Source organism: Aspergillus udagawae (genome assembly GCF_001078395.1).
Source record: "Aspergillus udagawae IFM 46973 DNA, scaffold_1, whole genome shotgun sequence".
NCBI classification, from domain to species: domain Eukaryota; kingdom Fungi; phylum Ascomycota; class Eurotiomycetes; order Eurotiales; family Aspergillaceae; genus Aspergillus; species Aspergillus udagawae.
In genome coordinates, this window is record NW_025091264.1 from 1,046,768 (window position 1) to 1,060,667 (window position 13,900).

The window sequence follows — 13,900 nt, forward strand, 5'->3', positions numbered from 1 at the left end:
TAATACTGGGCATTAAGGTAGCGGCTATCTGAAAAAGGCTAGTGGGGCTTGGTACAATGATGACGTCGAGATCATCACTTCGTGCTCTTTGGCTCTTCCGTACAGCAGAAAAAGCAAGAATCAGTGGATGGTATCATGCTGGTCGTGCCACACAACGAGCAATTAACTTTCAATGAACATGGAGAGTCATCATGCATCCTCATTATTATATCACTACCCCCCCAATAATTCTACCCTTTCCTGCAGGGGTACCCGGGATCACCGGATCATTGATATAATTGCCGACGCCCATGTTGCGTTCTCTATGTGTTCGAAATCTTCTTAACGACTCTATCCTGACTGTCTACATAACGTCCTCGAACCTTTTGTGTTAGGTTTTTAAATTTTTACCCAGTATTTGCCCCGACATAATACGTCCTTCACGCCGGCACTAACCCTACGCCCGAGTTAGAGATAGTACGATGGTTCTCAGCAGTGAGTATCGCTCTGATAGTTTGAGAAGAGTCTCGTCTAACACGCTGCGACAGGAGTGGGTCTAGGCTTCCTAGGCCTTTTCTTTACGGCCTCCGCTCTTTTGTTGATGTTCCTCGCTTTTCTCGGAGGAGCAAGGAACTCGAACCCTCTGAACAGGATTTACTGGCTTGAAGCTGACACGGGCAACATCCCCGGCGCACCGGACTTGTCCCGATGGACATACTGGCAACTGTGTGCAGTGAACAGCCAGGGACACAATGAGTGTGGAAAGTCGTATCCTGACTACCCCTTTGATCCCCCAAGCCACCGAAACTTCGGTACCGATGTCAACGTCCCTTCAGCTTTCATTGGGTGAGTAGCAGCATGTCCTTACACGAACGATCGGACATCTTGTATGACAGCAACTAATGATATATAGGACCAACCATTATTTCTTGACCTCCCGCTTCATGTTCCCATTCCACATCATCGCTTTGTTCTTCGCTACCTGCTCACTCTTCACGGGTTTCCTTGCCATGTGCACCCGCATTGGAAATTGGGTCTCGGCATTCTCAGCGTACATTGCGCTGACTTTCCAGACCATCACAACTTGCCTGATGACGTGAGTCCATCATTCCATGGTGTTCTAGAATATAACATTCGATATAACTGACAACTCGAATAGCGCTGTCTACGTCCAGGGTCGCAGTAAATTCAACGACAACGGCCAATCATCTCATCTTGGTGTTAAGGCTTTCGCCTTCATGTGGACTTCCGTCGCTCTCCTCTTCCTCTCCTGCGTGATCTACTGCGTGGGAGGCGCCGTTGGCCGAAAGGAAGGCGGATATAACGGACGGGAACAGAGACGGCGTGGGTTCTTCAGTTCCCGCCGGTCAGGAAGCCTGAGAAGCAACAAGGAAACCGCGCCATAAATCTTCTTTCGTCTCTTTGGCCCGAGATGAATGAGTGTCAGTGTGGCCTGGCTCTTGGGATCGCGATCCATTCTCCTGAGCTTTTTAAGGCCGTCGCTGTACAGAAACTTGAATACAACAGATATAGGATTCCGTTATCGCTCACTTCAAGCATTCCTGGACTCTGGACCTGCACCAGAGGACGCCTCGCAGCAATGATTTATCGGTGGACACCTCGACACCTCCTCCGACCCTACGCTCATTTTACGTGTTTATGAATTGGGTCCATGTTTGGTCTTTACGGCGCTCTAATTCCTCAGTTGTCCCCTGTTACAGTATGCTTGCTGTTTGTTTTGACGGCTCTTGACGATGTTTGGACTATTATCTTATTCATTTAATAATCTGTAATATAATTCCTGTGTCCCAATAGGTCATCCCACTATCTTCTAGGCATAATCCAATTAGCCAGAGGTACTGTTATCTCAACATGGTATGTATTCGTTATTTGACAGTAGACAGTACCATGACAAGCTTACAATTAGCATACTCAAAAATTAAACCGATAGAATTTTCTACGTAGAAGCCGCCCAGACATCTTTCAGCTCTAGGAAGAGCAAGAAGAAAGTATAGAAAATGCCAAAAAGTGAAATTTATCACATCTAGATACTCTATGAACTCATATAAAGGATGACATTACCCATGACGTTGCCTGTTTCAAGACGATAGATAGTTTTCTTAAAGGAGAATACGGAGGCCCGGATTACTGCTTGAGCCTTAAGCCTTGGGCGACTCGACGGCGCCACGGACAGCATTCTGACCACCGACTTCCCGAGCGGTGATCTGCATGCCCAGATCAGCGTTGACGTGAACCATCAGCTCAACCTTGCTGCCAGCCTTGACGCCCTTGACCGCAAGTTCGGCGATGGGTTTCTCGGTCTTCCATACAATCTCACGGATTTCCTCCTCTTCATCCTCGTCCGAATCAAAGTCGGAGTCTTCGTCTTCGTCATCCTCAGCCTTGGCGGGCTTGTCTTCCTTGGGCTTTGGCTCGGGCTTGGTGACCTTGATCTCGCGGACACCCTCGCAGACACGCACAAGGACGTCACCACCATCCTTAGGGGCGGAGTACTGAGCGATGCGGCGAGCAGGCAGGGCGGTCTCGGCATTCAGAAGAGGCTTGAACTCGACAGTCTCTCCATGCACGAATTCAACACCAATGGCGTTGCGCAGATGAGGAGTGGCAGTAACCATGGGATGGATGCTCTGCTCAATGTCTTCCTTATCGAATTCCTGGATCAAAGAGGCCTGAATGGCAGCACCACGAGGAGCCAACTCGGAGGGGTTGATAGCGCTGGCGGAAGTCGAGGGCGCGAGAATCTGCGTCTTCTCGGGGAACATGTTGCGGACCAGCTGAGCAATCTTGGGTGTGTGCGATGTACCACCGGAGAAGATGACCTGAAGAAACAGTTAATTAAGGACATGGATTTCCAAGGAAATATTCTTATAAACCACTGACCTCGTCGATATCCAGGACATCCAACTCCGCCTTCTGGACAACCTGCTCAATCAGGCGAGTGAACTGAGCAAAGACCTTGCCCGAGAGCAGCTCGTACCGGGTCCGATTGATGGTTGAGCTGAAATCAATACCGTCCGCAAGACTCTCAATGCTCAAGCTGGCATTGGTGCCCAGACTCAAGGCCCTTCTTGTGGCCTCACCTTCCAACTTCAACTTGGCGAGACCGCGGGCATTCTCGCGAGGGTCGGTCTTGTGCTTCTTGATGAACTCCTTGGCAAAGTGATCAATGACAATCTGATCCAAGGTCGCTCCTCCGAGTTCGTAATCGTGGGCAGTTGCGAGGATAGTGTACATGCCACCACGGCAAGCAATCACAGCGGCATCGGAACGGGTACCACCAAGGTCAGCGACCACAACAAGCTTGTCAGTAACGACAGCCTCGGGTCTGGCATCGTAAGCCAGGACTGCGGCAACCGGCTCGTGGATGAGCTGGAGAACCTCGAGGCCAGCGGCGCCAGCGGCAGCGATGAGGGCTTCGCGCTGAGCATCGGTGAAGTCGGTGGGAACGGTGATGACGGCAGCATTGACGTCCTTACCGAGGTAGTCCGAGGCGGATTGCTTCAGACGGCGGAGGTGACGAGTTGTGATCTCAGAGACAGTGACGCTGTTGGGGGTCTCGCTGGAGGTATCCCGGATGGTGAAGGCAACAGTGGAGTCGACTTGCTGAGGGTGCGCTGACTGGTGGCAAGGAGTAGGATCTATCGACTTGAAGCTGTGTAACGCAAAATCAGCAAGCTTGTTCTTCGAATGGCGAAGTCCAAGTGGAGGGCTAATTACCTCTTGCCAACATAGTCTCTGAAGTATGCAACAGTGTTCTGGGGGTTGCGGACAAGCTGGGCCTTGGCTTGAGTGCCGTGGTATTCTTCACCATCAATGTAGGACAGAACAGTAGGAATTTGACGATCTACAGGTCTTGGTAAGCATCTGCTTCATGAATCTATATCGCCCGGAGATATGCTCATGCGGGGCTGCGATCAACGTACCTCCTTCCTCGTTGGCGATGACTTCAGCCTTGCCTTCCTACAGATCGAACCGTTAGAATACCCCTCATGCTTCAATATCGGATGATGAACCAGTGGGAACATACAGGAGTGAGGCGAGCAATGGAACTCGAGGAGTTACCAAACGAGATACCGATAGCGAATCTCTCCGCTGTTTCAGCAGCGACACCGTTCGAATCACCCATTTTTAGATGTAGAGAAGGGCTGACAGAGATGAATGAGGACGGAAAATGAGTCAAGATGAGAGAGGTGTGTGTGAGAAGGCGGAGTCAGGGTCGGAATTTGACTCTGCTCTGATTGCTTTTCGATTTCTTCTTTCTCCGAGCAGAAAAGAAAAAAAATCTTTTGATTTGTTTGGCAGCGGGAGGCAACTGTGGCTGGTGCTTATCGATATCAGATGTGGCGGTGCAGCTAAGAAATCACCAATGGATGTATTATTAAGACAGCGAGGAGAATTTTCTACTTCGTCCATCTATAAGTTCCCGTCCGTTGTCAATTATCCAAACATGTGCAGATGTCATTTAGGTTTCTAGGTATCCTATCAACAATATACTACTTATCTCAGTGTCGTCAACTTAGTCTGTGCTGATTTCACTCTGCAAGGTTGTGGCGTCACGTGCTGATAGACTGATAAGAGCGGCATTCTTTCGCATGAATTTCATGTACCAGTTCAGGTCATATCTCGCTGCCAGCCAAGCCATTGATTCGCGTTCAGTCGGTAGCAGACAAACGCTCCCGTCCCCAGTTGGTACAATTCGAGAAAATGTCATCGCCTGTCATCTTGCTCCCAGGTGATCATGTGCCATCAGATCAGCTGCCCTCAAACAAATCTGCTCCGCTGAGACTAGGACCTGGCCTTCGCCTGCTTTCTTCAGCAATCCCCTCTTCGTCGTCTGGTCATGTTATTGCTTCTACGCAGGCTGGTCTCCTCTCTACAGATCACAAGAAAAATGCTGTGTCCGTCCTGTCATTTCCGAATCGCCGCTACATCCCAACACCCAACGATTTGGTGATCGCACAAGTTCATCATTCAAGTGCCGAATACTTCTACTGCATGATTACACCTCAATCACCTCACGCACTGCTCGGCCAGCTTGCGTTTGAGGGTGCGACGAAAAAGACGAGGCCAATGTTGAGGCAAGGGGATTTGGTCTATGCTCGAGTTCTGTCCATCGGTCTCGGTGCTGGTGCAGAAGTTGAGCTTACCTGCGTAAACCCAGCAACCGGCAAGGCTGAGCCTGGGGGATTGGGTCCATTGACTGGAGGAATGGTGTTTGATGTCTCTCCTGGCATGGCTGCGAGATTAATGAGAGCTAGCTCGTCAACCTCCGAGCAAGAGGATGGTGTGGATGGATTAGTGGTCTTGGAGGAGCTTGGCAAGAAGTTGGAAAAAGTCGGAGGCTTCGAGATTGCTGTGGGAAGAAACGGCAAGGTCTGGGTTGACTGCTCAAATGGAGGCGATGCGACTGTTAAAGCGACAGTGGCAATAGGACGCTGTCTCACCACGATTGACGAGCATGAGCTGAATCAAACGGATCAGAGGAAACTCGTGACGAGGATTCTACGAGAAATGAAGGTCGAGTCTTGACGTTGCATGTGATACACCGAGTAGCTCCTTGTATACCCAATTGGTTGTCATTTTTTCTTGGATTTTACTCCCTTCCTTGCGTCCATTATTGCGGAATAGACTACAAGTACTAGGACAGAAAGCTCTACTCTCATGCCGCCAACCATTTATTGTCGAAATCACGATCTGCGCAAAGTTGTTGTAATGCTCCTAATTATCACTCGGTGGACAATTAGTTAGGGCGGAGAAGATCCGCAAAAAGTCGCGCCGCTCGCGCTGCTTGAGGAATTTTTTCCACTATCTTATCTGGCGGAGCTACAGACTCGCAAACACTTTCCCCCCTTAGGATACCTTTCGAAACTCATTCAGATTCATGCATTCTCCGTAGTAGTTTTTTCAAATGGGTCAAGGGTCCTCACAGCCCATGAATGGCGGGCTCAGCGAGCCTGAGAATCAAGGTAAGCTTTAGTGCATTTCATGAAAGACCGTATACCTACTTTTCAAAATATTGCTGCGCTGTACTTTGAGCCTGACTATTTGCAAGATATGAAGGAAGACCGCGATGTTGTTGGTTCCTCGGGCCCTCCGAAAACCTCTAAAAATAAGAAATCAGAAACCCAGGTCGAAGGAACAGTCGCACCCAAGCGGAAAAGAAAGCAGACTGCCAACGATACCAGCATTGGCATGCCTTCGGACACCCCAAGCCAGTCGCAAGAATCGCCCCTGGACCAGGCAGACGCGCCCCCTGTGAAGCGCACGAAGATCGCTGTCTCGACTACAAACACAAAAGAGGCCCGCAATCCAGAAAAGAATGGCAATCTTGAAGCCATTGCGTCTCCAGAAACACCGGTGATTGCCAACATTTCCGAGACCAGGGAAGCTCAGCACCAGTCGAAGGATATGCAACCTCTAACGGACGTAGCGCATACGAACGGAACCGCGTCCAGGAAGCCCAAGAAGTCAAAGGCGAAGACCACACAGCATGACGAGGGAAAAGATGTGTCGGCCCTTCCGCAGAGCCCTGCCGAGACTAAGACGATCCGGATGGCGTCTGCGAACCCATCGCTCGCGGGTAGCTCAACGGACCAGAAGGATTTGACGGACACATCAGCCGCCCGGGGACCCAGAAAAGGGAAGACAGATAAAATGATCGGCTTCTTCGCTCCATTCGAGGTCAGCGCGCTGGAGACCTTCAAACTCCAATTTTGCAACGAGCATGCTATCTCCAGCGAAAGATTTGATAGGATGGTACAGCACGTGGACCGGCGAAAAGACAGCGGCTGGCCCTGTGATGAGAACATCATTAAGAAGCCAGATTTTTGGCAACAGATTTATGATGTATTACCAAGCAGGGATCGAAGATCGGTCTACCGATTCATGAGGCGACATTTCCAGGACTCGTCTCAGAAGCCGCACCATTGGACACATGAACAAGATGACGAACTCATCGACCTGGTAGGACGGTACGGTCCTAGATTCGCTCATATTGCCAAGATACTGGGTCGAGTGGAGGACGATGTGGTTCAGAGATGGAAGAATCGGCTTGAGCACCGGAGCACCATGAGAAGGGGTGCGTGGTCCGAAGAGGAAGTCCGCGGGCTGCTCGATGCTCTACAAGCCTCCTGGAACAATCTGAAAAAGGACGGCCAAGATGTGGGCGGAGACATCTACGAAATGGATGAGGGTTTAATATCTTGGGGCACAGTCAGTAATAAACTTCAGAACTGCCGGTCAAGACAACAGTGCGCGGATAAATGGCGCAAGATTAGACGCAAGATTATGGGACAGCGCAGCACCGGAAATCAAAACGCTGTCTACGACCCAGCAACGGAAGCAAAGCCGCAAGGCAGAGCCAAGTCCATCACGCTCGCGGAGCAGATGGAAATGGAGAGGATGTTGAAGAGCTCCGAGTACGTTGATTCCGAGGATGGAGACGAAGAGGACATGGAACAGTCTGCTGGTACAGAGTCTCAATCGCCGCAGATCAAGGATGAGGGTGAGTCTGCCGACAAGAAACCCACCATCATGGCTGCCCCAGAAAAGCCGCCCGCTACCTCAGCAAAGGCACTAAATAAAGGTTCTCAAATCAACGCGTCACAGACCGAAATTGACGACAACTCCGAGTCCGAAGCATCATCTGACTCGGCTGAGGCTGCCTCAGGGGATGCTTCTGAAGCCGAAATCAAGTCCGGTTCTGGATCTGGCGCGGCCTCGGACTCAGAATCCAGTGTTGAAAGCGACGCAAAAGTCGCCGCCAGGATCAGGGTACAATCTCCAAAAGGACAGGAGAAAGATGTGATGAATAACAAAGCACCTTCCGCAAAGTGGGAGTCAAAGCCTTCAAAACCCACACCGAACCAGAAGCTCGTTGACCGGTTCAAACCCAAAACAAGTGACGGTAAACAATCCAGAAGTCAGGCTACGAAGACACCTGCCTCTGACTCGTCGGTCAAGGCTGAGACAAACACAATTCCACGGGCCAAAGCTTCAAAGCCGTCAAAGGCAACCACCAAGGAAGAGGAAATGCTGCAAGCGACGTCGTCCGAGTCTGAATCAGATTCCGAGTCCGCATCCGATTCTTCCGACTCAGAAGATGAGTCTACATCGAGCTCCGAAGAACCTTCGGACAGACATTCCGCAAAAGTAACGCCAAAAGCACCAACATCGATTCGGAAAGCAAGCGTGAAAGGCCAGGTCTCCCAAAAGACTCGAAACAACGATGAGTCCGAAGAAAGCTCCTCGACGTCAGATGAAACGTCTTCGGGTGATGACAGCACCGGAGATAGTGAAACCGATGATGGCAGCGAAAACGACAGTGACTCTAGCGCTAGCGACGACAAGTCGATGAAGTCGCCGAAGACGGCCGCACTGAAGGGCACCAAACGCAAAGCTCAGGAACCCGCGAAGCAGACCGGGAAAGCTGAGTTGAAGCGTCTGAAAACAGGTCAGAAGAAGTCATCTTCATTATCATCATCATCATCATCCTCCTCCTCCGCTAGATCCACGTCGGAAGATAGCGAAAGCGAGGATGACTCCGATAGCCACGTTGGCAGTCATCACAGCGATTCAGGAGCCGATACCGACGAGTCAAGCTCGGCATCAGATAGTGCAAACTCCACGTCTAAGCCCCAGCCCAACGCCAAGTCCGAGTCCAAGCAGCCTGCTGCTCAACCAAAAGTATCGAAAGCTATTTATGCGCAAAAGTCCGAACTCTCCAAGTCACGCTATCCAGGAGTATCAAAGGAGGGAAGCAGTGCAAAGAATGGGCAAAGCGGACCGAAGCAGAAGTCGAGACAAGTCAACCCTTCCCTTCCTCAGAAGGACGGAGAGAAGGCAAAGGGCAAACCGGGATCAAGTCCCGTGTTAAAGGGGAAAAAGTCTAAGTGACGGGGTATAACTATGGTATAGATGATTGACTGACTTATGAGTGATGATGACTTGGTTTGTGATAAAAACTTGGGTGTACGCTAATTCGGTGTATTGTACGATAAACTCGAAGATCTCGGTTCGACGCCTAATATATACTGGATAGATGGATAGAAATGTAATCTGGAATACCTCCAATTCGACATTTTCTTCTAGCGGCGACCAAGAACCAAAGATGGGGAGCTGCAGGCCTCATTTTTATTGAGGTGATTCCTGATGTGAAGCTAGGCGCTATATATTAGAGCTCATCCTTTTCCCAACCAGGCTCCTCGTCTCGGTCTGCAGACTCCATCTCTTCCTGCTGTTGTCGTTGTCGCTCCAAGGCGACTCTTTCCGCCAATGCCGCGATTTCAGCATCATATTCCGTCCATTCAGGAACCTGCCTTCGGGCCCTGTCCAGTTTGGGCTCCTTCGTCTGCGGGTTATTACAAAGATCAATCGTTCTGGCCGTGCTGAGCGACTCGTCCGAGCACCAGGTCTCGCACCAGAGCCACTCCTGGGGAAGGCTCTTGATTGGGATGTGATGCTGCATATGATTCGGCAGGTCTTGGTCGAGATTACTCAGACTGTTGGGATCGGCCGAGAGCATCTGGTACTGTCCGCGAAGACGATCACCGGCTGCAAGGGCCCGGAAGCGGTTTAGATCTACTACGTACAGCGCCGAGATGTGATAGGGGAGTCCGCGGAGGAAATTCTTCCAGTATCCTTGCTTCCAGAAGCGGAAGCCTTCCATCTCCTCACGGGAATCGCACATGGGTGTGAAGCCGTATGGCGCGCCCTCAAGATCTAGAGAGACGAGGTCGTACATATCCGTGCGCACGATCTGATCGGCATCCACGAAGATCACCTTATCTAGTGAAAGCGGGAAAAGGACGTCCAAGAAGAGGATCTTGTATCCCCAGATCTCCCTCTGTTTCTCCCGCTGCGCTCGTAGCCAGTGCGGCCATTTGTATGTGACCATTTCGTACGAAAAGCCATATTCTTTCGCCAGATCTGGAAGGAAGGATTTGAATGAAGGTGAGAGGAATTGTTCGATAAACCAGAATTTGACGGTATGCTTGGTGTTTCGCATCACGGAGACCATCATGATATTCAGCATTCGCTCGTACAGGTGACCGCTTGCCACGGAGAAGATGTTGATGTCCGCCTGCTTCTCAGCCAGACTATCTTTCGAACCGACACCTACGCTTGAGAGTACACCCTGAGCAAAGTTGAAGCCCTTAGATACGTAGTCCATCGCTGAGCCTGGTTTGACACTTATATCCAGGACATCTTCCATCTCCTGGCCCTTCTTACGCGAAAGACGAGGGAATAGAGTCTTCCCTTGGAATGAGAGAAGTGCAACTTCGTTGTTCTCGTCACCGGGTTGCGGACTGTACCCATGGCCGCCGACACTGTCAAGGTTGAAAATGCGCTGACTGCGGCCAGGCTTAAGATTGATCTTCCACAGTCCCGGCTGAGCTTTGAACTGGAAATAACCCAAATTTGCCATAATGATAGTATCAGCGAAGTGAGGATTGTCTTCGGTGCCGAGAAGTAGTTGAACTCCCCTCGGCGGAGTCTTGACCGTGACATCGCGCGAGTGTCCTTCAATCAAGATGTGTTCCAGTGCGTAGACGGCATCAACATTGGCATCTGGTTTCAAGGAGCTCAATTTGATGTTGTCCAGGTCGTAGATCGATTGCTTAGGAGCAACGAGCCAGGGGGATGGGACGTCCATGCTCAGGGTGAGAAGTGCCTCCACCGGCACGCCAGAAAATGTGGCCGTGGGCCTTGCAAGAGTTCCATCATCGTTGAACGATGGCTCCGAGTCCAAGACATAGCGATAGAATCGCTTCGTTGGTAGCTCCTGGATCTCTTCACGTGGGTTCAGGGACAATGTGACCCGAACACCGGCTAATTTTGAGAGGACCTTCAATATTGGCAGCCATCTCTGTGCTGTTTCTGAAGTAGGATCAATAGAAGCGGCGATGATGATAGCTGGATCTTCAGAAGTCGAAACAGTTATGACAGACCGCAAATCGTTCCATTTCTTGAACAAATCCATTCTGATGTTGGACATTTGTTCAAAAATGCCCTCAGGAACGTCAGACACGGTCGAAAGAGCCGCAAGAGAGCTAAGTTTCGCAAGCGCAAGCGGGCCAGAGAGCTTCGACTCCAAACCGAGATCCTTTGCAGCCTTTGCAACAGGACCTATTCTCCTCGCCTCTTCGTAGGCCAGAAGTCCGTCCAGATCTTCTTTCGATAGCGTCGACCCATCTGGGAGAGGCCCAATCGCTCTGCCATTGACAATGACGCCATTCGTTCCCGGCAAGAATCCAAGATCCATAGCCAAGGCCTGCTGCGACTCCCAAAACTGGGACATTTTCCTAGCCTCTGTTTCAGGAAAGTTGCTGAGTTTCGCAGTCTTCAAAGCGGCTAGAACTTGGGAAGCGTCCACCCTCTCTGTCCCCTTCATTGAGTTATAGACCAGGGTAGATCCGCTTTCCGGCCCTACATCAGGAGCTGGGTTATGGATCAAAACCATCTCCACTTCGCTGTGCGTCTCCCGGTGTTCAAGAGCCTCAACAAGTAACTTCAGGCCATTCTCGGAGTCAAAGTCCCCGACAATGATCAAGTGCTTACTATCGAGTGTATTCTCCGTTTCAGATGCAATGCGAAGGGTGTCGGCGGACTCTCCCGTAGACTCTGCTAGTTTTGAAATGTCCACAATTCGGATATCCTTTGGATCCTCGGGGATTATCAAGGGGTTGCGGCGATCAAACGCTTGCGAGAGGAAAAGTTCGGGAAGCCAGTTGTCTTCCTCGATAGACCCATCCATAACTCCTTGCTGGATGGTCTGCAGGTCGCGACCAACCCTCATACTCATTTCCTGAGGCCAGTTGTCGTCTCGAGGAATAAAGACTCCATTCACTAAGATATATGGTGCGTCGCCCTTGATACCAAGTCTGTTCTGGTATTGATTGGTCCGGGAAACCAGGGTCTCAAGCTCATCGCTCTTCAAAATCTCGTCGAATGATCGAATCTGCTTATTGGGCCGCGAAGTTCGATCCTTGGTGGCATGTTGGAATGAGGCATTGTCCGGAGACCCTATCTTCTTCTTGGCTGCGGACTATTTACATCATTAGCACACACAAGACCAAATGACACCTTATGCGACATACCTCTTCCAAATACTGGATCAGGCTGGCCAGACCAAAGGTCTCATGGAGATAATGAGCGACTTTGAGTTGCGCGACGGACCCCGGAGACGAAGCAAGAGGGACCAAACCAAATCGCACTGGGATCTTCTTCTTGACAAACACTTGGAGTGTCTTGACAACCAACTCCATGTCGTCAGAGCTAGTGAGATCCACAGGGGCGACAATATTATGCGCATCGCGCCGCACAGCGGGGAGTTGGCCCGGGTACATGGGCTGAAGGTACTGTTCAGGGTAAGTGCGCCATTCGAACACAGAACTGAAGGTGGAGGCTTACTGCCGAGAGGTCGTCCGGCCATGATTGGTATTTTGTATCCTTTTCCAGGTCGTTCATCCAGATGATCACACCGCCGCCCTCAATTTCGTCCCGGTAGTTGTAACGCGGAGGGGAATCCTTCGCCAGTGTCTCTCCGAGGGTCTGATGGCAGAGCAAATCGACAGCTTCCTGGGCAGAAAGTCCAATACCCCGAAATTTGTCGATTAATCTTCTTTCGCGACGGAGGTGATCCAAAAGGGAGAATGCATCTATCTGACGAGGATCAATCTGAACGCCATTGATCCACATGACATTGACGCCTGAAGGAAGCATTCCAAGTTGGCTAGTACGAATATCTTTCAGCAGAGCGGTTGACGTATTGTAGGCCGCGATCTTGGCGGAGTGCTTGGGAAAGTCTTGAGAAACCCTCACAAGCGTATCCAAGGGCTCTTCACTGTCCATCACATAGCTGACCGTGTTCAGACCCAGACGAGCCACTTCCGAGGAAGATAGAGGTCTTAGGTCATCAGGCGATTCTTCCTCCACGCTGGCCGACTCCGTACTCCCCAAATTCTTTTGGCTCCTTTTCTCGGCATCACGGTCATCAATTACAATATAATCTGTCCGCTTGAGAGCAAGTTCGACACCATAGCCAGAGACAAAGAGGGGACGAGATATCCAATGCTGAGGTGGTCGGTAGCGCACACGATATGAGACCTGTCCTTCCTTGGCGAGCGCACTCAAGGTATGATGAAAATCTCTGAACATGGGAGACGCAATATCCGCATACAGAATGGCCGGTGGAAGTGATATATCTCCTAGCACTCGATCGAAGGGAAGTTCTCGCGGATCTCTGCACACCATAGCATGTTAGACACCCATAAACCCACGGCCGAGAACAATAGCAACTCACGACTCTCCCATCACGTCCTGCTGGGCGCGCTCCATGCTGGAGGAGCAATACTGTTTACCCTCCGAGTGAACCCAGACAGGACATGCCGCATCCTGCGCCGCCATCAACGAATGCTGGACAGACGCATTATAGAACTGATAGTGCGCGGTGATTCGAGGGGCCGTTGATCGAATCGCCAAAGACAGCTTGAACGACGACAAAAGTTCCGGGGTGCTGAGATGTCCATCATCATAAACGACCTGTAGGAAACGGTCATAAAGCTGTTTTTCCGTGGTCGCATCGTCAAAGGTTCCCTCCGCGATACGATCGAGTAGGGGGAAGTAGGACGTTGCGTTCTCCTCCGCAGCCGTTTCTCTGATTTCATGATGAGCAAGCATCGTGTGGAATGGAATGGCTGGACTTACTTACAATAGCTCTAGAAGATACGGTGCTGAATCGAATGATGCTTGTAAAGCAACATTGACGGATGGGCTTCCACGGACCACCGAGGCCAACGCAGCGAGTACTACAAGGCAAAGCCGCCACGAGGTGACAGAGCCTAAGCCGATAGCCATGATTGAAGCGAGGCTTCTAATCTACAGCTTCTTTGTCAGACTG

At 50.8% G+C, this 13,900-nt stretch overlaps 5 protein-coding genes across 5 annotated transcripts; 3 read left to right on the forward strand and 2 right to left on the reverse strand.

Moving 5' to 3' along the window:
* Nucleotides 1-461: 461 nt before the first annotated feature.
* On the forward strand, nucleotides 462-1,385 carry Aud_000353 (SUR7/PalI family protein; the record flags this gene model as incomplete). Its single annotated transcript, XM_043285866.1, has 4 exons — nucleotides 462-474; nucleotides 528-825; nucleotides 893-1,075; nucleotides 1,139-1,385. 4 exons carry the CDS (start codon nucleotides 462-464, stop codon nucleotides 1,383-1,385), a joined length of 741 nt encoding a protein of 246 aa, XP_043141801.1.
* Nucleotides 1,386-2,138: 753 nt separating this feature from the next.
* On the reverse strand, nucleotides 2,139-4,126 carry Aud_000354 (ribosome-associated complex protein SSZ1; the record flags this gene model as incomplete). Its single annotated transcript, XM_043285867.1, has 5 exons — nucleotides 2,139-2,819; nucleotides 2,881-3,652; nucleotides 3,718-3,844; nucleotides 3,924-3,960; nucleotides 4,028-4,126. The coding sequence occupies 5 exons, from the start codon at nucleotides 4,124-4,126 to the stop codon at nucleotides 2,139-2,141; spliced, it is 1,716 nt and encodes a 571-aa protein (XP_043141802.1).
* Nucleotides 4,127-4,704: 578 nt separating this feature from the next.
* Aud_000355 (exosome non-catalytic core subunit RRP40) lies at nucleotides 4,705-5,529 on the forward strand (the record flags this gene model as incomplete). Its single annotated transcript, XM_043285868.1, has 1 exon — nucleotides 4,705-5,529. One exon carries the CDS (start codon nucleotides 4,705-4,707, stop codon nucleotides 5,527-5,529), a length of 825 nt encoding a protein of 274 aa, XP_043141803.1.
* A 379-nt stretch (nucleotides 5,530-5,908) lies between these two features.
* On the forward strand, nucleotides 5,909-8,895 carry Aud_000356 (MYB DNA-binding domain protein; the record flags this gene model as incomplete). Its single annotated transcript, XM_043285869.1, has 2 exons — nucleotides 5,909-5,966; nucleotides 6,053-8,895. The coding sequence occupies 2 exons, from the start codon at nucleotides 5,909-5,911 to the stop codon at nucleotides 8,893-8,895; spliced, it is 2,901 nt and encodes a 966-aa protein (XP_043141804.1).
* A 277-nt stretch (nucleotides 8,896-9,172) lies between these two features.
* On the reverse strand, nucleotides 9,173-13,857 carry Aud_000357 (putative UDP-glucose:glycoprotein glucosyltransferase; the record flags this gene model as incomplete). Its single annotated transcript, XM_043285870.1, has 5 exons — nucleotides 9,173-12,046; nucleotides 12,099-12,359; nucleotides 12,412-13,243; nucleotides 13,304-13,657; nucleotides 13,712-13,857. The coding sequence occupies 5 exons, from the start codon at nucleotides 13,855-13,857 to the stop codon at nucleotides 9,173-9,175; spliced, it is 4,467 nt and encodes a 1,488-aa protein (XP_043141805.1).
* Nucleotides 13,858-13,900: the final 43 nt, after the last annotated feature.